Here is a 22446-nt window from a genome sequence, read left to right on the forward strand (position 1 = left end):
AGCAAACCAACAGTCATCCACCCACTATGGGTAGATAAAAGACTTAAAGTAACTATAAACTATAAAAACACCCTTTTGATGATCTTGTGAAGCCCCGTATTAGATTTTTTATAATGAGAAGTATTTACACTGAAAGAGCAAAGCTGGCCTAGAGAAGGCAATGCTATAAAAAACATACCCCATTAGAAGCTTTCTTCTTTGCTTTCCATTCATCCAGTTGTGCCTTTGTCTTTGCATCAACTTTAACAAGTAGCTTCTTCTCTCCTATCTGCAGGTCATGCAATAACCTGAGAGCACGGAGGGTTGATTCAGGCTCCTTATACTCACAGAATCCAAAGGCTAGCAATGGATGTAAAAAATTAGTGAAATATCAATACAATTATGAAAGATGAAAAATATTTATGAAAAACTGAAATCATTACAGACCAAACATTATAATACAGGGATTATTTATTTTGTCACTCCTCCCTTTCCTGCAATTACCTTTGATACGGATTTCATTTTTAGTACCCTCAAACAACCAAAAGAAAAAAGAGAAAACAAAAACAGGGGAAATGGGGCTTCCCTGGTGGCGCAGTGGTTGACAGTCTGCCTGCCGATGCAGGGGACACGGGTTCGTGCCCCGGAGCGGCTAGGCCCGTGAGCCATGGCTGCTGAGCCTGCGCGTCCGGAGCCTGTGCTCCGCAACGGGAGAGGCCACAACAGTGAGAGGCCTGCGTACCACAAAAAAAAAAAACCCCAAAAAACAAGTGTCTCTACCAACTAGTATGAAAAGAACAGTCTGCTTTCAAGACTAAGAGGTTATCTCATCATCTCTTCTACTTTCTTCCTAAGTCCTAATTGTTCCATCTTGATCATACACTCCTGCTCTGAAACAAAAAGGACTTCTTAAAGTAATCTTATAAGAAACCAGTTAGTCTGAATAATTTTTTTCCCTCTCCTACCTCCTTCACGTTATCCTTTTCTACTTTCTCATCTCAACTCTCAGCCAACATCTTCCCAAATGCCTTTAAATCCTATTAAAGAGTGAAGACAGAGTGCTAGTAAAACACTCCTATGGTTAAGGACAATGAGAGTAAATGCAAATGTACTTATGCACACAGGTTAAGATGATCTCAATAAATAAGGAAAAATTTACCTACCTTGAAGTTTTCCAGACGCTCCTTGTACTCTCTTCCAGCTCAAAACCAAGCCACATTTCTGTAAAAGAAAACAAACAAAGATCTTTACCACCTAAGCTAATTTATCATGCAAATAAGAGCACAACTATATTCCCGCTAGAAATAAATAGAAGTTAAAAAAAAAAAATCTTGTCAGCAACTAAATTTTGCAATTCCCAGAAACCTACTATATGAAAGAAACATACAATAAATCATTTTAGAGGAAAATATAAAATCTTACTGATTCTTATTTGTAGAAAAGTGCCTACCTTTCAATAAATTAGACACTTTACAGTTGTATTTATCCTACAAACATATATATAAAACCAAAATGCCCAAATATTATAATAGTTAAACTATAATAAATTTCAGTAAATATTGAGCTCATAAAGACTCTGTTTTAAAACCCATGTATATATTATAAAGATTTTTAATGACACAGGGAAATGCTTGACATGGGATGCAAAAATACCTTGAACCATGAAATTGCAGATATACAGTAAAATTTTTAACTATGTAAAGAAAAAAAATTTCCATAAAGTGATCAGAAATACTCCAGAATGTTAATGGGGCAGGTTGTCTGAAGGGTGGGATATTGTTACACTTTGTTTACTTCTAAAGTTCTTAAATATTAGTTCTAATTATTAAAGTAAAAACGAAGGTTTAAAAAAAGTTTTGTGGAAAATAATAACTGAAGATTGCCTCTCAAAGCTGAGAAATAAGTGGAGTTTTCTCTGAAGGGAAATATCTTTCCCTTCAGAGAAATTACTAAAATGATAGTCAAAGAACTGGGACTTCCCTGGCAGTCCAATGGTTAAGACTCCACGCTTCCACTGCAGGGTGAGAGGGTTTGATCCCTGGTTGAAGAACTAAGATCCCACATACTGTGCAGCGTGGTCAAAAAATAAATAAATAAAATAAAATAATTTACATATATATATATATATATATATATATATATATATAAAAGAAAATTTCCCAGGGCTTCCCTAGCAGCACAGTGGTTAAGAATCTGCCTGCCAATGCAGGGGACACGGGTTTGAGTCCTGGTCCAGGAAGATCGGCGGAGCAACTAAGCCCATGTGCCACTACTGAACCTGCACTCTAGAGCCCGCGAGCCACAACTACTGAAGCCTGCCCACCTAGAGCCTGTGCTCCGCAACAAGAGAAACCACTGCAATGAGAAGTCAGCGCAATGTAGAGTAGTCCCTGCTCGCTGCAACTAGAGAAAGCCCACGCGCAGCTATGAAGACCCAACACAGCCAAAAATAAAAATAAATAAATTAAAAAAAAAAAAGAATCCCCCTGCCAATGCAGGGGACACGGGTTTGAGTCCTGGTCCAGGAAGATCGGCGGAGCAACTAAGCCCATGTGCCACTACTGAACCTGCACTCTAGAGCCCGCGAGCCACAACTACTGAAGCCCGTGAGCTCTAGGGACCGTGTGTCGCAACTACTGAGCTCGTGTGCTGCAACTATTGAAGGCACGCTCTCGTAGAGCCCGTGCTCCGCAACAAGAGAAGCTACTGCAATAAGCCCCCACTCTCCACAACTAGAGAAAGCCAGCGCGTAGCAACGAAGACCCAATGCAGCGCACCCCCCCGCAAAAACAAAGAAAAAGAAAATTGTCCGTAAGGTCAAACATAGCATGAGGGAACAGCAGCAGAATTCAATAAAATTTTGCAAAGACAAAAGATAAATGGATGGATAATAACTCATTCAGTAGAGCAAAGAAAGCTATGACACCAAGTGTCTCCAGAAGCAGATACCGATAAGAATTAAGCTAACTGATTCTACAAAACCCAGTGGATCCAGACTGGGGGGGAAGGTACAGGGGAGAATGGGCTTAAGTGTGAAGCTGAATAAAAATAGGTTCTTGCCTGACAATACAAATATGGAATAATCAAAGCCTCAGAGGTTTCAAGCAACTACCCTATCCCTACCCCCAGAGAAGATAGCCTGAAGACTTACAGTCTGAAGAAAGTGAACAGAACAAGCTTGGGATGTGGAGCACCAGATCTGAAAGATCTGTACGAGATACAGAGTGAGTAAGAAGGGAAGAAAGTAAAGGTATAAGAAGTGCTTGAACTCAGTCCTGCATCTGCAACCTCATACAGGCAGCCAATCATAAACTCACTAGGCATAAAATTGGAAATTTTCTAGAGAAACCAACCAGCCTCAAAGAAAAGACCCCACGGATTAACATTTAAAACCTCTGGCTGCCATTTAGATTACCCTACAAAGATGCCCAACATTTTACAAGTTCAGCTTACACACACAAAAAGCCTTTTAATCCCTAACTCTTAAATATGGACAATCAAGGATCACCAGACATCTAAGTAAAGCCTTAAAAGTGAAAGAGAAATAGAAGAGAGAAATTCAGGAATCCAAAGATAGCTTAAAAAACACTCTGCTGCATATATAAATCAACAACAGTTTTAAAAAGGGATGTTTCAAACTGAAAACATACACAGATGTCCACACAAAAACTTGTACACAAATATTCACAGCATTATTATTCATAATAACGAAGTGGAAACAATCCAATTGTCCATCAACTGATGGACGGATAAACAAAAGGTGGTACATCCATTAAATGGAATATTCTGGCCATAAAAAGGAACAAAGTACTGCTAACAAGCTACACTACAGATGAACCTTGAAAACATTATGCTAAGTGAAAGAAGACAACACACAAAAAGCCACATATTCTAAAATTCCATTTACATAAAATGCCCAGAATAGGCAAATCCACAGACAGAAGGTGCAATAGCGGCTGCCAGAGGCTCGGGGAGGAGAAAATGGGAAGCATTGTTAATGGGTACAGGGTTTCTATTTGGGGTGGTAAAAATGTTCAGGAATTAGACAGTGGTGATGTCTGCACAACCTTCTGAAAATACTAAAAGCCACTGAACTGTATATTATAAAAGGGTGAACTTTATGGTATGTAAATTATATCTCAATAAAGATGTCTTAAAAAATGTCCTCCCAATGTTCTACTTTGGGAAAAAAATGGCATCATCTTGTAAAAGTGTAGATAAGCATGCCCCATGATTCAGAAATTCCACTTCTAAGAGAATACATGACAGAATTTCTTTCATGCTCACCTAGGAAGACGCACTATTACCACTAATTATATAGCAAAACATAATATCAAAAAAAGGAAAACAATCCATATGACCATCAGTAAAAAAATTTGACCATTTATGGCATAGTTCTATAATGCAATGGTATATAACAGTGAAAAATAAATAAACTACATATAGGCTGGGTGAAAAAAGCAAATTGTGGAGGAATACAGAACTAAAACTTACAAATTATAAATGTTTATTTACATAAATATATAATTAAAGTAAAAAATATGGACAGGAATGATAAACACCAAACTTAGGATAGTGGATTACCTCTGGTTATTACCTCTGTGGAAGAAGAAATGGGAATTAGAACCTTCATGTTTTGTTTCTTTGGGATAAAAATCTGAAGCTAGTATCACAAAATATTAAGATCTGACTAAGCTAGGTTTTGTGTTTATTTTCTAAACGCCTTTTTTAAAACACTTTTTAAAGCAAGGATCACATGATTTATAAAACAGAACTGGCAATATGTACGTTACTGATAAAATGAAGAAGGAAAAGATTTTAAAATAACTTCTCAACACAGTGGAGATTATGGAGGGAGGGAGTATGGACAGTGTTATTTTTCATTAAAAAAATCATTCAGGGACTTACTTCCCTGGTGGCGCAGTGGTTAAGAATCTGTCTGCTAATGCAAGGGACATAGGTTCAAGCCCTGGTCCGGGAAGATCCCATGTGCTGCGGAGCAACTAAGTCCACAAGCCACAACTACTGAGCCCACACACCACAACTACTGAAGCCCGCATGCCTAGAGCTCGTGCTCCTCAACAAGAGAAGCCACCGAAACGAGAAGCCCGTGTACTGCGGCAAAAGAGTAGCCCCCGCTCGCCGCAACTAGAGAAAGCCCGTGCGCAGCAATGAAGACCCAATGCAGCCGAATATTAATGTATTTTAAAAAATCATTCAGTATTTTTTCACTTACAGCGTGCACGTAGGGACTTCGCTGGTGGCGCAGTGGTTAAGAATCCACCTGCCAATGCAGGTGACACGGCTTCCATCCCTGTTCCGGGAAGATCCCACATGCTGCAAAGTAACTAAGCCTGTGAACCACAACTACTGAGCCTGCATGCCTAGAGCCCATGCTCCACAACAAGAGAAGCCACTGCAATGAGAAACCCGTGCACTGCGATGGAGAGTAGGCCCTACTCGCAGCAACTAGAGAAAGCTCGCGAGCAGCAACAAAGACCCAACGCAGCCAAAAAAAAGTGCTTTAAAAAAAATGTGCATGTAGCACCAGGATAAATTTTTAAAACTAAGAGAAAAAGGAAAATCAATGACCAAGTCAAAAAAACTTATATATGCTCAGAATAAAAACTGCAAAAGGAGTCAATCAATCACAATTAGATGCTAAAATTATTGTTTAAAGGCGGCTAAAGAAAAGGACTCACATAGTCCTCAAATACTAACCCAGAGGTTACTTATTAGAGAAAAAGGGACTAAAGGTACCATTACAATGGAGAGAGCTGACCACCTTAACCAAGTAATTAAACTTAATACCACCAAAAATGGGACCAAGAGACGTGGTACGTCTCTTGCTATGCTGCACCTGAAAACAATGCACCACCCATGAACCACTCTTACAAAGAATGCTTACTCTGAATCTAACTATGAGCAATCAATCAAATTCAAATTGGGAGAGACATTCTGCAAAAGACCCAGGCGCTTCAAAAACATCAATGTCATGAAAGACAAAAACAAGCAAACAAAAAGAGGCAGGGAACTGTTCTACAATAAAGGAAATGTCTAAAGAAACATGACAATTAACTGCAATGTATAGGGACTTCCCTGGTTGTCTGGTAGTTAAGACTGAGCACGCCCAATGCAGGAGGGCCCGGTTTGATCCCTGGTCAGGGAACTAGATCCTGCATGCCACAACTAAGAGCCTACATGCCACAACGAAAAAGATCCCGCATGCCACAACTAAGACCCAGTGCAGCCAAATAAATATTTTTTTAAAATAATAATAAAAAAGGGCCTCCCTGGTGGCGCAGTGGTTGAGAGTCCACCTGCCGATGCAGGGGACGCGGGTTTGTGCCCCGGTCCGGGAGGACCCCACATGCCGCCAAGTGGCTGGGCCCGTGGGCCATGGCCGCTGAGCCTGCACGTCCGGAGCCTGTTGCGCTCCGCAACGGGAGAGGCCACAGCAGTGAGAGGCCCGCGTACCGCCAAAATAATAATAATAATAGTAATAGTAATAATAATAAAAATAAGTGCAATATATATATATATATATATCCCTGACTGGAAATTACTGGAAAAATTAAATATGAACTATATGTATTTTAATTAACAATACTATATCAGCCTTAAATTTCCTAAGTGTGATAATGGTTTTGTGAAAATGTAGGAGAATATCCTTGATCTTAGGAAATATAAGAAGTATTCAAAGGTGAAATGTAATGTCACAACTTACTCTGAAATTACTCAGAAGAAAAACAAATCGAGGGGGTGTGTGTGTGCGCACGCACGCAAAGAGAGTGTGTAAATATGACAAAATGTGTTACAAGGGTGTTCACTATTTAATTCATTTAACTTTTCTGCAGGACTGAAACTTTTCAAAATATAAACGAGGAAATTATTCAGAGCCCTCTTGCTAATTTTTCTTTAGTTTGAAATTTATAACAAAAAAATTTTTAAATGAAAAATAAACAGTTTAACTTACAGCAAGGAGCTGTCTTATAAGCATGTCTGAGGCTTTTTCAGAGATGTTGCCAACGAAAACTGTAGTAGTGGGACCACAGTTTTCATCATTTTCTTTAGCCTTCAAGCCTGGATGATCCTTCCGTGCTCCCAAATGTTTTCCAACCATGGACACAGTCGGTACTAAGACCTAAGTGATGAAAGACAATAAAATTGGAACTTGCAATTAAATTTGCTATCATGCTTAATGTAATAACATTAGGCTAAAGACATCAATTTTAAAGTATTAAATATATAGCACATCACCATTACAGGTTCTACATACTTAATCTAAAACTCCCAAAGCACATTTTTCATTAACATGAACTTATTCATGACAAGTAAAGTTCCACTATTGGATTACCTTTCTTTTCAAGACAACTTGGAGGGCTTCCCTGGTGGCTCAGTGGTTAAGAATCTGCCTGCCAATGCGGGGGACACGGGTTCGAACCCTGATCTGGGAAGATCCCACGTGCCACAGAGCAACTAAGCCCGTGCACCACAACTACTGAGCCTGCGCTTTAGAGCCCGTGAGCCACAACTACTGAGCTCACATGCCACAACTACCGAAGTCCACGGGCCTAGAGCCCATGCTCCGCAATAAGAGAAGCCACCGCAATGAGAAGCCTGTGCACCGCAACGAAGAGTAACCCCTGCTCACTAAAATTAGAGAAAGCCCGTGCGCAGCGATGAAGACCCAATGCAGGCAGAAATAAATGAATAAATAAATTTATTAAAAACAAAAAAAAACAACCTGGAAAGAAATTTTCTTATGTTTAAGACAATTCTTAAATATTTAAGACATCGTAAATCTCTGCATTCATATAAAAGGAAATTGCAATTATTCCTGCTAATTTTCTTGTAGAATATTCAAATACTCCCATAGCACCCTCCCCACACTTAAAGTTTACCTTTTCTCAGTTACTTGTGTTTCTACCTTATTTTCCCTTCATAACATTCAACTTCCCAGAGGAAAGAAATAGTCTTATTCATCTTTGTATTTGAAATTGAATTGAGCAAAACATCCACAGTAGGCACTGAAGTGGTGAACTGGGAGAGCTGCCTTTTCCTAGGCTAAAATGCAGAGGGTAAGAGTACCTGTCATATGGAGGTTTCCCAATAAATGTTTCCCAATGAATGTCCAACGCAAGAAAAGCTGGATTCCCCCTTGGTCTGCCTCACAGCAGATTCCTATTTGTTCATGTAGTTCCCATCTCATCACCTTTTTTTTTTTTTTTTTTTTTTTTTTTGCGGTACGTGGGCCTCTCACTGTTGTGGCCTCTCCCGTTGCGGAGCCCAGGCTCCAAACGCGCAGGCCCAGTGGCCATGGCTCACGGTCGCAGCCGCTCTGCGGCATGTGGGATCCTCCTGGACCGGGGCACGAACCCGTGTCCCCTGCATCGGCAGGCGGACTCTCAACCACTGCACCACCAGGGAAGCCCTCATCACCCTTTTAATATAAATAATACTCCCCACTTTTTTCAAAACCCACAGGTAGAAAAACAGTTGAAAGTAATGAGACCTACTCTCCCTCACAATGAATTATAAATTAAGACCGGTATTTTACTAATTAACTCAAAGAAAATTTTTAGTTAAATAAATGTTTTAAGAGGGTTATTATTTATTCACATGTTACAGTATACTAGCATTCTTACCTAAGATGCCTAGAGTGTACAGAGCTTTTATGAATGTAGAGAATTAAAGTTCAAGACATAAGACTGAATAATGAAACACTTCAGCAGAGGAAAGGCTTCAATAAAACTTTACAAAGCTTGAATATACCATACTAGAGGACAGAGAAAAAATAACTTGGAAGAAGCTAAAAATTAGGTAGGTGGGAGGAAAGAGTAGAAACATATTCAACTTTCATTTCAAAATTTAGATTTCTGCTAGATCATTCCTCTTTTTTTTCTTTTAAGAAATCAGACATGTCAGATCACTTCTCCTATTTCCCAGGATCAAGACACGAGGGCATGATGAAAGAGTCAATGTCTAAATTTGAAATAACAGTATATGAAGAGTCTAGAGAATAAGAGGGCGATCACTAAACTATTTAGGGAGCATATTTTAGGGGCAAGTGCTTATATGCATAGAGTGAAAACAATACTTATTTAAATAAGTAGTATGATACACATGGATGCTCTTATTCCCTTCCTATTATTCTTTTAAATATTTAAAATAATTTATCTGGTCTTATAAAGTTGTTCAGATTTAAAAACAGTGGCACTCCTAATTCCTCCATAAAGTTATACTTACAGTTTGAGCAGGAGCCATAATGCTCATTGGTACAGGAATCATTGGAGTCCCTAAGAAAAAAGCATAATGAATCTTAAGAATATAATTACATATACAAATATATATTGTATATCAACTACATGCCATACAAATAAGTACTTCCAACTCACAGTTCTTTTAAGGGGAAATGGAGGATTAATGAAAATGAGAAATTAATGGATATTTTTCAAAAGCAACATAGTTATCAGGTTGGTCTAAATAAACTTACAAGCAAAAAGACTCTCTAAAAGCAAAAAGACTACCACAGCCTGCTTTTGCCTTACGGAGTAAAGCTGTGGATAGTTATCAATTCATGTTCATCTAGTTCAGTACATCCTCAAAACCAGCAACTTTCATACAGATTTGCTTACAGGTGAACAATGGTATTAATGACTCCTTTAAAGGTAAAAATAAATTCTTTGAAAGTTAAAAAACAAAAGCATCAAATAAGAAATTAATCTGGAAACCTAGGAAGAATCTTGTTATTCCTGGTTACTTAATATAAGCAAAAATCATGAAAAAAAAAAATAAGATTAGTAATCTCAGTCACTGTCAAAGAGAAAATCTCTAAGACAAGCATCTACTGCCCTAAGGGTTTTAGACAGCTATCAATGGGCTATCACTATTGACATCTTACTGGAATCTGCAATTTTGTTTTCAACTAAATTGTTTACTAATCAATAGCTGCTACATTGACAGTCCTTGTGTACATAACTAATGACGAAATCTTACCATTTGAGAACTAAGAAAAAGGTTGCAATGAGGGTAAAATCAGTAAAAGATCTGTCTACTAAAACACAAATTTTAAAATGCTTCTAGAAGTATCTCAAGAAGTTCTGAAATCACTTTTCAGTTCAAATTTAGCATCAACTTAAGATAACTGTCCATCTAAGACTGGTAATAAACTCTTAACAACTATCCATTTATTTTCCAATATAACCTATTTAAAATAACCTCAGTTTTAAACAAAATTTTTAGAAGATGAAAATCTAGATACTTATCAATAAGTCTACAGAAGACTGTACAAAATAGAAAAAAAAAAGACTGCAGAATCAAATTTGGGTTCTTTTTTTTTTTTCCTTTTGCGGTACACGGGCCTCCCATTGCGGAGCACAGGCTCCGGACATGCAGGCTCAGCAGCCATGGCTCAGGGCCCAGCCACTCCACGGCATGTGGGATCTTCCCGGACTGGGGCACGAACCCGTGTCCCCTGCATCAGCAGGCAGACTCTCAACCACTGCGCCACCAGGGTAAGCCCTGGGTTCAATTCTTGGTTCTATCACTTTTAGCTATGCAAACTTGGGAAAGCTCTTTAACCTCAGCCTCAGTTTCCTCAATTCAAACGAGGTAATTATTTCCTCGGAGTGCCTACTGAGATCATTTATGTGGAGCACTTAAATAGGTGGATACTCAAAACTACCATCAACTCTAAATTTTTCACTTTTAACTTTGCAAAACAAAAGCAAATACTCCATTTACCGACTGTAATCTGTGCAGCACCTCTTCCACAGGTAAACTTTCTATTTAAGAAAACCTTAAGAAAAAGACATTTTGAAAAAAAATTTTTTTTTCCTTTTTAATAGTTACTAAAAGGTTTAATAGTATGGTTCCCACCTCAACTTACTAATTTCATGAAATGCAGAATTTACAAAAATGTATTGTTGCTCATTACAGATCTATGAATGCTACGGTAAAAAAAAAAAAAAAGGCAAAATGCACAAAGTGTAAACAGTGTATATACCAGCTGAGGTCTGAAAAAAAAAGTAGGGTAGAATAAACATAAGCAAACACAGTGGGATATACTTTACATCTCTGGAGAGCTACACACCAGAAACTGATAAGAAAGACTTCCCCCCCTTTGGGGAAGGGAATGCTCAGGAACTATGGGGGGGAAACTTCCTTTAATCTATAGCATGCAATACTTTTAAAGGAAAAATTATGTTTTTTTCTTATATATTTTCTAATTTAATATATAATGTGATCGCCACATACGTTATCTCAGAGTTCAATTGCACTAATAGGCAACACAAGAAAATTATACATGAATATGGGTATTGTGGTCTTGAATTATTATACTAGTTTAGCATACTTTTTTTTTTTTTCAAGTATTGACGCTGCACACAGGATGCAGGTATGAATGAGTTAGCTGTAACTAAAGTCTGATTTATCATTCAAGTATGCTTCCCTAAACAGAAATGATACTGTATGCTATCACAAATGGAATCAGAATTGTTTAATAGCGTTAATACTCTGTGAACAAATGCCCACATTAGTATGGCACTGACCAAACAGACAAGAAGAAATACTGAAAATCTGGTTTTAAGGTCTGCTGACCCATCTTAAAAGATATACTAGGATTAGCCTTAAGAGAAACATAGCCCATTTATCTTCCACTTCCATTTATAATTTGGTATAGTGTTCATCAGAAAACAAGTTACATTTAGTATGTGTTTTTAAAAAATTCAAAGGAATTTAAAATCTTTCCTATAAAACCAATATACTGGTAAGGAACTGATTTTTTTCATTGTCACCGTTCCTGATTCTGAACAAGTTTTATCTCCAATGCCTTAAAATTTCTTCAGAAATAGTAAACTACTCTTCCCTATAACTCTAATAACACAAACTTTGCTAAAAGTATCATGGTTATTAATAAAGACTATCAAAAAATAGATATTATGAGACTATAAATTAATGAAAAAAAATATGGGGACACCCTCAAATATTGATGCCCAAATGAAAATGGCTCAGGGCACTATCCTTCTCAAGTAATCAATTGGTTTGATGGTTGACAAGTAACTTTTTTCGGTTTTCTATTAACATTATTTTCTTAATCGCCATTTTCAGGAGAAATTCCTTTACAGTCCATTACAGAGCTGTTAAGTTACTGACTAAAATTCAGTAATTGTTACATGGAATAATAAACTGATAGTACTCAAACGTTCACACTAGGTCCCTGGCAGCAAGGGGTAACAAATACACATCCATGATTATCTAAAAGACCAACTTAAAACAGCCAGCTACAAGCATAAATGTCTTAAAAACTTGTACAAATACTGCATTCTACTCCACAGTATATATGCATAAGTAGTTGTTCTGATTTTTTTTTTTTAATTTTGGCTGCGTTTCGTTGCTGTGCACGGGCTTTCTCTAGTTGCGGCACGCAGGCTTCCCATTGTGGTGGCTTCTCTTGTTGGGAGCATGGGCTCTAGGCACACGGGCTTCAGTAGTTGTGGCACACGGGCTCAGTAGTTGTGGCTCGTGGGCTCTAGAGCACAGGCTCAGTAGTTGTGGCGCACGGGCTTAGCTGCTCCGTGGCAGGTGGGATCTTCCCAGACCAGGGCTTGAACCCGTGTCTCCTGCATTGGCAAGCGGATTCTTAACCACTGTGCCACCAGGGAAGCCCTGTTCTGATTTTTTAAAATTATGATTTACCCTCAAATTCCTTAAGTTTTAAATGATATCCCAGAAAATTTGCCGTTTTTATCTTGTGACTTTTCACTTACTTCAACACTGCTGTGTACTTGACCTAGGGGTAGGAGGCCCCCAAAGCTGAGCCTCTATAATGTACATGTTATGAATTAACAACCCATCATATGAGCCAACTGCAACGTACTTTTGATTCTGCAACAGTCAAGCTCTTTAGTAAACACTGTTAACTTCAAACACATAATCCAATAGTTAAAGCCAGGTCACTGAATAGACCTTTCCTCAAAAAGAAATACTTCTGGATGGTTTACAAGATCATTTGTTCATTTCAGCCTGAATTACATAGATTCTATGTTAAAAGAAAATACTTCTAACATGCAGATTAAGGAGGACTCTTAGATACTACCTTTTAGATGGGAAACTGATTCTGCATGAAATGCTTTCAACCCCACCAAAATATAAAAATATGTGAACTACCACTCATAAACCAGAGGAAAACTCTTTCTCCTAAACCAATGTTAATTACAAACCTCAAGATAATGGTTCTCAAATGTGGGTTCTCTTAACTGTGCTTAAATGGATACCTATGAATCACCTGTGAACTTGCTGAAAAGAGACTCCTGAGCCCCAATTTCTGAGGATTTGATTCAGTGGCTTGCGGTGGCGCCTTAAAAATTTTTTTATTTTTTTTAAACCTCATAAAACATTGGAGAGAAGAAGCTTTTAAACAGTTATTTGGAGAGCTCTCCAAGATTTATTGTCAAGGATTTCCCTGGCAGCGCAGTGGTTAAGAATCCGCCTGCCAATGCAGGGGACATGGGTTCGAGCCCTGGTCGGGGAAGATCCCAAATGCTGGGGAGCAACTAAGCCCATGCGCCACAACTACTAAGCCTGCACTCTAGAGCCCGCGAGCCACAACTATTGAAGCCTGTGTGCCTAGAGCCCATGAGCCACAACTACTGAAGCCTGCGCGCCTAAAGCCCGTGGTCTGCAATAAGAGAAGCCACCGCAATGAGAGAAGCCCGCGCACCACAACAAATAGCCCCCGCTCGCCGCAACTAGAGAATGCCCGTGCCCAGCAGCGAAGACCCAATGCAGCCAAAGATAAATAAATTTAAAGAAAGATTTATTGTCAAGTATTAAAAAAAAACAAGGCAGAATAGAATACATAGGATGTTACTGTATATCAGTGTCAAAAGAATAAAACAAAACAAATGGATAGAAAAATAAAAATATCTGAAAGGATAAAGAAGAAACTAATAACCCTGCTTTGTTCCCCCTTTCAGTAAGGGGACGGTAACAAGTCTTATGGGAATGTGAGAAAAATTTTCCACTGTATACCCTTTTGATTGATTTTTGAACATATAGTTTTTAAAACGTATAGTGTTTAAAAATACTGTACTATTTAAAATGTATAGTATTTAAAAATAAATGTATTATCTATATTTTTAAATAAAGACTTTTTAATTTCCCAGATGAGTCTGATACTCAGCCAGAAATGAAAACTATCACCATAGGAAAATGAGACAACACATTTCCAGAATGCTAACAGCTCTTCTACCAACAGTCACATATGTATCATCTTCCTAAAGTTAATATTGCAATGACACAAGGATGGGTTAAAAAAAACCCACAGAATCACTGGTGGGAATGTAAAATGGTGCAGCCACTACAGCAACGGTATGGAGGTTCCTAAATAACTAAAAACAGAGCTACCGTATGATCCTACAATCCCACTCTTGGGCATATATCTGGAGAAAACTCTAATTCAAAACATACGTGCACCCCAGTGTTCACAGCAGCACTATTTACATTAGCCAAGACATGGAAGCAATCTAAATGTCCATCGACAGATGAATGGATAAATAAGGTGTGGTATGTATTTACAATGGAATATTACTCAGCCATAAAAAAGGATGAAATAATGCCATTTGCAGCAACATGGATGGACCTAGAGATTATCATACTAAATGAAGTCAGACAGAGAAAGACAAATATCATGTGACATCACTTACATGTAGAATCTAAAAATATGATACAAATGAACGTATTTACAAAACAGACACACAGACACAGAAAACAAACATGGTTACCAAAGGAGGACGGGGAGAGAGAGAAATTAGGAGTTTGGGACTAGCAAATATGAACTACTACATATTACATAGATAAAAAACAAGGATTTACTGTATATCACAGGGAACTATATTCAATATCTTGCAATAAAGTATAATGGAAAAGAATCTAAAACAGTGTGTGTGTTTATATATATAAATAACTGAATCACTTTGCTGTGCACCAGAAACTAACACAACACTATAAATCAACTACACTTCAAAAACAAAAACCATATCCACAAACTTACCTGGAGGTACAGGTGGTGGAAAGCCAGGAAACTGTGGGGGTGGGATCCCTGGTGGGAGTGCTGGGATTCCCATGGGAGGGCGATTCAAATGAGGAGGGAATGACATTCTTACCACAGCGGTCTAAAGAAAGAAATCATGACAAATCATGTTATTTGAAAACTTTACAATTTGATATGCTTGGTTTGTTGGCCTTCATTTTTAGAGTATCTGCAAAATTCTCAAGTTTTCTTACCCAAAGGAGCTGGCAAAGACCCTCTTTTCTCTGTCTGTCCATTGAGAATTTTTTAAACTTAGATCTTTTCTAAAATAAGTTCCCAAAATGTACACGATCTAAGTTCAGGATAGATGCCTACAGTCATATGGGAATACATATAAAGGAAGAAAAAAATTTTGAGGTTCAGTTAATATCCAAAAATTAAATACCAAACATCAATGAATCTTTTTAAATCAAACTCAGAATCCAGGAAGATATCTAACAGTTTTTAAGTGTTCTGATGCATTAATTTTTTATACACATCAGTACCCTGAAAACTAAATTTACAAAGTTACACAGTATTTGTTGATTCAGTGTTGGCCAGTTCTTCCAGGACAAATGAATGTCTCAGTGACTTTCTACAAACCTGAGGGGGGAGGGGGGACGACCTCCATATATCAGGTCACATAGTAACCATTCAAATATAATGGTTCAAATATAAACCATTCACATACAACTTGTGACAATGAGAAAAAAGTGGTAATTTTTCTCAAACTTAAAAGCAAACCTCTTAACCATTCTTGAATGATATTCAATGAATGAATGACTGAAACTCAAGAATCAGACGCTGGTATTTGATTTTTAAAAATACAAGAACACAATGAACTGTTTGATTTGGTTTGTGATATCATTCCTTAATAAGAAACTTTTGTCTTTTAGATAAATGAATAGAAGTACTGGACTTCCCTGGTGGCACAGTATTTAAGAATCCGCCTGCCAATGCAGGGGACACATGTTCAAGCCCTGGTCTGGGAAGATCCCACATGCCGCGGAGCAGCTAAGCCTGTGCGCCACAACTACTTAGCTGCGCGCCACAACTGCTGAAGCCCGTGTGCCTGGAGCCCATGCTCTGCGGCAAGAGAAGCCACTGCAATGAGAAGCCCACGCACCGGAATGAAGAGTAGCCCCCGCTCGCCGTAACTAGAGAAAGCCCACGAGCAGCAACGAAGACCCAACAGAGTAAAAAATAAATAAAATAGAAGTACTTAAAAAAAAAAAAAGAAGTACTTAAGACTTTTCCTCCCCCCAAATTTTATATTTTTGTCAACATACTCAAGTGTCCAGAACTACTGGAAAAAAGTAGAAAAATGATGTTAGAATGCCCTAGTAGGATTCCATGCACCAATTTTAACAAGAAGCCAAAATAAGTGGGTTGATCTCCTATCAGTGATGCAGCTAAAAGTGGTGATTTGATTAATAGATTTTCTGTTGGACACTAGGAAAAACTCCCCCACCCACACTCTGTAACTGAAGGAGTCTAGAGTTTCAGAAGCTTTTTAAAAATGTTTTTCTCTATTATTTTGTTTTCTATGTTTTTTTTTTTTTTTAAGATGTACGTGGGCCTCTCACTGTCGTGGCCTCTCCCGTTGCGGAGCACAGGCTCCGGACGCGCAGGCTCAGCGGCCACGGCTCACAGGCCCAGCCGCTCCGCGGCATGTGGGATCCTCCCGGACCAGGGCATGAACCCGTGTCCCCTGCATCGGCAGGCGGACTCTCAACCACTGCGCCACCAGGGAAGCCCTTTTCTATGTTTTATATATTGTTTTACTCACCCTTTAGAAGAGAGAGGATAAAATGTGCATGTCTTCTACTTCCTCGCCCCTGATTCCAACAGTTTGGTATAATGCGTTGTATTCTTCTAAAATATCTTTCTAGACACAAGCTAATATATAATCACTTATGTTTTTCTGCAAACAATATAATCATACTATATTGTTATGTGCATTTCTCCCTCATCATTATTAACATCTCTTCATGTCAGTTCATAAAGTTCTATTCCATTCTTTATAATGCAGTAAACTATTACTATATAGCTGTAACTAACCAACATTGATGATCTCCACATTTTATCTCTTACAAATCATATTAAACATTCTTGGACTTTTGGACATATAACTCTAAGCACCTGTGCAAGTAATTCTATAATACAGATCAGTACTGTATGTATCTACTCTTTACCTCCAAATCTAGTGTACAAATTAATTTTCCCACCAACAGTACATGGGTACGCCCTTTCCTCATATCCTCACCATCACTGTAGTAAATCTCCAGTGTGACAGGTAAAAAACACTGTTTCAACTTGCATTAGACATTATTAGACATTTCTTTAAAAAGCATGTCCTTCATCCTCACAGCTTTTCTTCCTCAGTATTCTTTTCACTTAATAAGTTAGGATATACAATATTCTGTAAAATCTAAACTTCAATTTCGAAAGCACAGTACACTTAAAATATTTAGGAAGCTTTACAAGTAAAATAAATTCCTAGAATGTTGTCATATACCAACAAATAAGGTACTGGAAATGCCTTAAATATTAAGTAGGTATCAACTTAAGTTAAAAAGAAAAATGTAACTAATTTAAGATAGTAAACGTGTTGAATTTTTTAATAATCTTTTTTAAAATACTTTTTTGCCCAAAACAAAAACAAATATTCCACATGGAAGGGGACAGGAGTGTATATCCTTTTAAAACATCGAGGGCTACAGTCCTACTTACAGAAGCTTTTATATTATCATTTTAATACTCTATCTCAGCACTTCCTTAGGAGGGCAGTTGGTATTAATACCTGTTAAATAAATAATCAGTGAATGAATCAGTAAACAAATAAACTCTGAGAACCTCTTTAAATAAATTTATTAAGAAGCTACCATGTGCCAGGTACTATTCTAGCAATGACTCAGTACCTAGCCTCACAATGGTTACAAAGATTGGGCCATGAATTCATCTTTAGAATCACTTTTTCCCAAGTACTAAATACGAATACTACCTTTAAAAAGAAACCCTCTAAGTTCTTGGTGTTTAAACTATTTTTCATGGTTTTCAAACGTATCATTCATTAAGAGTTAACCAGATTACGTTTCAGTTTATGCTAATATACTCATTTCATTCACTCCAATTTTTCTACGAAGTATTTCACTTTTATTTGGAACTGTTCAAAACTTGCTTATTTGTAGGCTAAACTTCGAAGGTGAAGGTAATCTTAATAAGATAACAGCCCCTCCTATGGAAATTCAGAAAACAAACATTTCTGATGATCTCTGATAAATATTAATATTCACTATAAACATCCTAGGGACTTCCCTGCTGGCACAGTGGTTAAGAATCTGCCTGCCAATGCAGGGAACATGGGTTTGAGCCCTGGTCTGGGAAGATCCCACATGCCACAGAGCAACTAAGCCCGTGCACCACAACTACTGAAGCCCACGTGCCTAGAGCCTGTGCTCTGCAACGAAGAGTAGACCCTGCTCGCTGCAACTAGAGAAAGCCCACGCGCAGCAACGAAGACCCAACACAGCCAAAAAAAATCCTAAAATGGGTATCAACCACTTACTTCAACATAAAGTTTGGTATACTTTGATGTATGTGAAAATGAATGATAATAAACGAAGCTTATCATTTTTGCCTATAGTTGATAAATTGTAATACTCACAATAAATTATACAGATAGTCAAAGTTGGTAGGTACTTTGTAGAATGAACCAGGGAAGAGAGCTAAGGGAGTGCTTCATTTTAAACATGGTGGTCAGGTCTCACCAAGAAGGTAACATCTGAAGAAAGACTTGCAAGAGAATGAGGCAGGAAACTCTATTCTGGGGGGCAACAGCCTTCCCAGCAAAGGAAACAGCAAATACAAAGAGCCTGAGGTGGGAATGCAGTGTTTGCAGGAGGAGTAACAAGGCCAACAGTTGGAGCACAGTACTGGCGGCAAGCTGGAGATGGGAAAGGGGTTCAAAGAGTTTAACGCTTTGTAAGCCGCTGTAAAAGTACTGGGTTTTACTCAGAATGAGATGGAAAGCATTTGTAAGGGTTTTGACTTGACTTATATTTTAACACTGTCACTGGCCACTATGTGAAGATAAGACTGGAGGAGAACAAGGGTAGAGAAGCAAGAGACTATTGCAATAATCCAGACAAAAGAGATGGCCTAGAACAGGTGGTAGCAGTGAACTGGTAACAAGTTATTTATTGGTTTCTGTATATACTTTGAATGTGGTCAATTGCTCAGGGATTGTGTGTGGGGTTTGAGAGAGATGCAGAGGTTATTTTATTAGCACTGAAGTGACTTAAATAGCATTTAAAGAATACTTGAATAGTAGTGTTTCACTTTTAGAAGGTTCAAAGCATTTTCACCTGCTAAGTATGAAACTTTATGGCCCAAAGTAACAAAAACAAGCCCCTATGTTGGAAGTGTTCCCTATCTTGACTGTGACAGTGGTCATACAGGTTTATGTATTCGTCAAAATTCACTGAAATTAAAACGGGTGCCTTTTACTGTATGTAAATTTTATCTCAATAAATACGGTCCTTCCAAAAAAGAAAACAAACTTCTAAAGAAGCTTCACCTCTACCCCTCAACATATGCAAGCATTCTGCTTTTCTTTTTCACTTTTTTCTCTTTAATCTCTTAAACCACTCTTTTTCTGCACTCATGAGAATACTATTACTGCTTATGTGCATTCCTCCATTACAGATTTATCCCGATAGACACAAAGTATTTCACCAGGGTCAGATTTACAGGCTAACCCCATCAGGACACTGTGTGCCAAGAAGCAAATGAACCAACAGATTCTCCTCAGCAAACACACATATACAACTTAATCATTTATTCAATAAAACATCCAGCTCCAATTATTTGCCAGGTTCTTTTCTAAGCATTATTTTTACTAGTTCTGAAAGAGCAAATTTTAAGTTATTATGTGTAGTTATACAGCCAGTCCAGTAACTCTACATTAAATATGAATGATTAGTGTAGCATGCACCGTTTCCTGCTCTGCTTATAGCCTTCAAGGTACAATGGACTGACATAACTGCCCCAGCCTAAGCAAAGCAAGCCTAACTATAGAGAGAGATTAGTGGTAGTCTAGAGGTGGGAATAGGGAGTGACTTGCAAACAAAAAAGTGGGATCCTTTGAGGGTAATTGTTGCACAACTCTGCACATTTACTGAAAAACACTAAATTGTACATTTACAATGAATGCATTTTATATGTTAATTATACCTTAATAAAAGGTAGCAATACGACTTCAGGACAATTTCAGGCAAAACCCAGTTAAGACCGGTAGATTATACTGTACCAATATTAATTTACTGATTTTTGATCACTGTACTGTTGTTAATTAAGAGAATGTAACTGTCTGTAAAAAATACACACTTAAGTATTCAGGGGTTAAGAGGGACACCACATCTGCAACTTACTAGCAAAAGATTTCAGAAGAAAACTATGGAGATAAAAAGGAGAGGAGGATAAAGCAAATTGGTGAAATGTTACCATCTGGGAAATCTGGATGAAAGATATTTGAGAATTCTTTGAAGTTTGAAATTATGTCAAAATAAAAAAAGCAATATCAATTCTGGTTAGTGGAAATATGTTTTTATTTTCTGGAGTTTCAAAATTCAAAAAAGTTAGGAAGAAAGCTATTCAAAAACTTTGAGGAATCAATCAAAATTCTCATGAACAGCAGTGGTAGAATGAGAAAAAAATTATCAAGAGATTAAAAAAATAAACAGAATGTTTTTATAAGATGTTAAAAGGTTCAATGATTACTTTTGCTTCTATAGTATAAAAGTCAGTATGATTTTTCTCTAAACCATGTGTAAATGAAAAAGGTATATAGCTAACTTGCCTGTGGCCAAAACAGAAAAAGGAAATTGGTAACCCCAAGAAGATGAATTATTTAATAAAAATAACAGGTAAGATACTAATTTACTTTTGTTTACAAAAGCTTTCAACATTATCTCATTTAACCTACCAAATTACCTAGTGTAAATATATTATTCTTCTTTTACAGATGAAGAAGCTAACTTGTCCAAAGGAACACAATAAATGGGTAAGGACTCCACAGTCCCCACTATCCTGAAATTACCAATCCAAAGGCTGTTTTCGCTTATCACAATGCCTCTTTCTAGTAATGACATACCAATGATTAACTCTGACTTTATTTACAGAAGACTATCCAGAGTACACTGGAAGAAATGTCAGAGTCAGGGTTAGGGTCTTGTATTGATACTTCACTGAAAATTCTTAAACAACAAACACTATCAGTTAATGTGGACTAAACACTATGTTACCTGGGTATTGCATTAAGGATTTTACATTTTTTTTCAATTAATTCCCAATTCCAATAACCTATGAGGTGAATACAATTAATAATCCTCATTTTACAAGTGAAGAAAACCAAGGCTTTAAGAAAAATTAAATGAGAATAGCATAGCATCTACTTGAATCGTGAGGAACTGATGACCACTGAATGCCTTTCTAGGCCTCTGAACACTTTTGGAAATAACCTTTTAAAAATTAAAGCTCCTAAAACTATATAAGAACTGTTTATACACTACTGCCAACTACCCAATTCACAGTACTTCACACTATAGCAGTCTGGGGCAAGAGAAGTCCAATCTCCTCCCTCTTTTTGGTCGGCTCCACTCTGCCCAGTATCAAAATGGCTTTTCCATGGCAATATACAACCATATTACATAACTTCAAAATAATCTTCATACTCCTAGAACTATTTCACAAAACGTGTTTTAAAAGTAGTATTGAAGACCAAAGAAGCATGAGAACGAAGCAACATATTTTAACGTGGGGCTGGGTCCTACCCTAGAATCAATGAAGATACAGTTTACTTTAACCTCCAGGGGAGGAAGGGGGCAAGGCCACACCACCCACCACAATCTTAGACAAGCAAACCAACCAGAAGGGTGGTAGAAAAGGTGGGCAGTAGCTAAATTCAAGTCGGGGGCGGGGGGAGGGAAGGCAATTCACTCGGTGGCGGGCTTTAGACGACCGAAGAAGGGACAGAAAACAGCTGGTGGCCAGCCCCCCGCTAAAAAAAAGGGTGGGTGCTAGCCGGCTTCTAGGCAGAGCCTGGGGCAATTGTATCCTAGGCCCGGAATATTTACCGCAGGGCTTCCGCAGGCTCAGGTTAGAAAGGGGCCTCAGGGAAGGGCTCCCCAGGGGCCGACCGAGCGTTCTGTGGCAAACGTGGAGCCCAGAATGGGCCGAGGCCTCTCTGTGGCGAGCCGTGGAAAGGAAAGGGAAAGTGGACGACAATGCAAGGAGGAAGGCTCTGGCAGTAGGTCCGGCCTCCACGGGCTCCTACTGGGCCCACTCGTTTTCGAGGCCTAAAAGAAGTAGAGAAACCCAAGCCTCGTGCCCGT

The 22446-nt window shown here is 38.1% G+C and overlaps 1 protein-coding gene across 2 annotated transcripts in view; it reads right to left on the reverse strand.

The window, feature by feature from the left end:
* The window catches only part of RBM25 (RNA binding motif protein 25), a 55018-nt gene that overhangs the window by 32143 nt on the left and 429 nt on the right, over positions 1-22446 (reverse strand). The window contains exons 1-6 of one of the 2 annotated variants that reach the window (XM_024737790.1): positions 16842-17230; positions 15035-15155; positions 9229-9278; positions 6956-7123; positions 1143-1200; positions 179-339 (exon numbers count right to left, since the gene is read on the reverse strand). In XM_024737790.1, coding sequence (XP_024593558.1) covers positions 179-339; positions 1143-1200; positions 6956-7123; positions 9229-9278; positions 15035-15140 — 543 coding nt within the window. In that variant the 5' untranslated portion in view covers positions 15141-15155; positions 16842-17230. Of the gene's footprint in view, positions 1-178; positions 340-1142; positions 1201-6955; positions 7124-9228; positions 9279-15034; positions 15156-16841; positions 17231-22446 lie in introns of those variants that run through there. The other variant, XM_024737789.1, reaches the window with a different exon arrangement.

The sequence above is a fragment of the Neophocaena asiaeorientalis genome, unplaced genomic scaffold (assembly GCF_003031525.2).
Source record: "Neophocaena asiaeorientalis asiaeorientalis breed wild unplaced genomic scaffold, Neophocaena_asiaeorientalis_V1.1 scaffold49, whole genome shotgun sequence".
Taxonomy (NCBI): domain Eukaryota; kingdom Metazoa; phylum Chordata; class Mammalia; order Artiodactyla; family Phocoenidae; genus Neophocaena; species Neophocaena asiaeorientalis.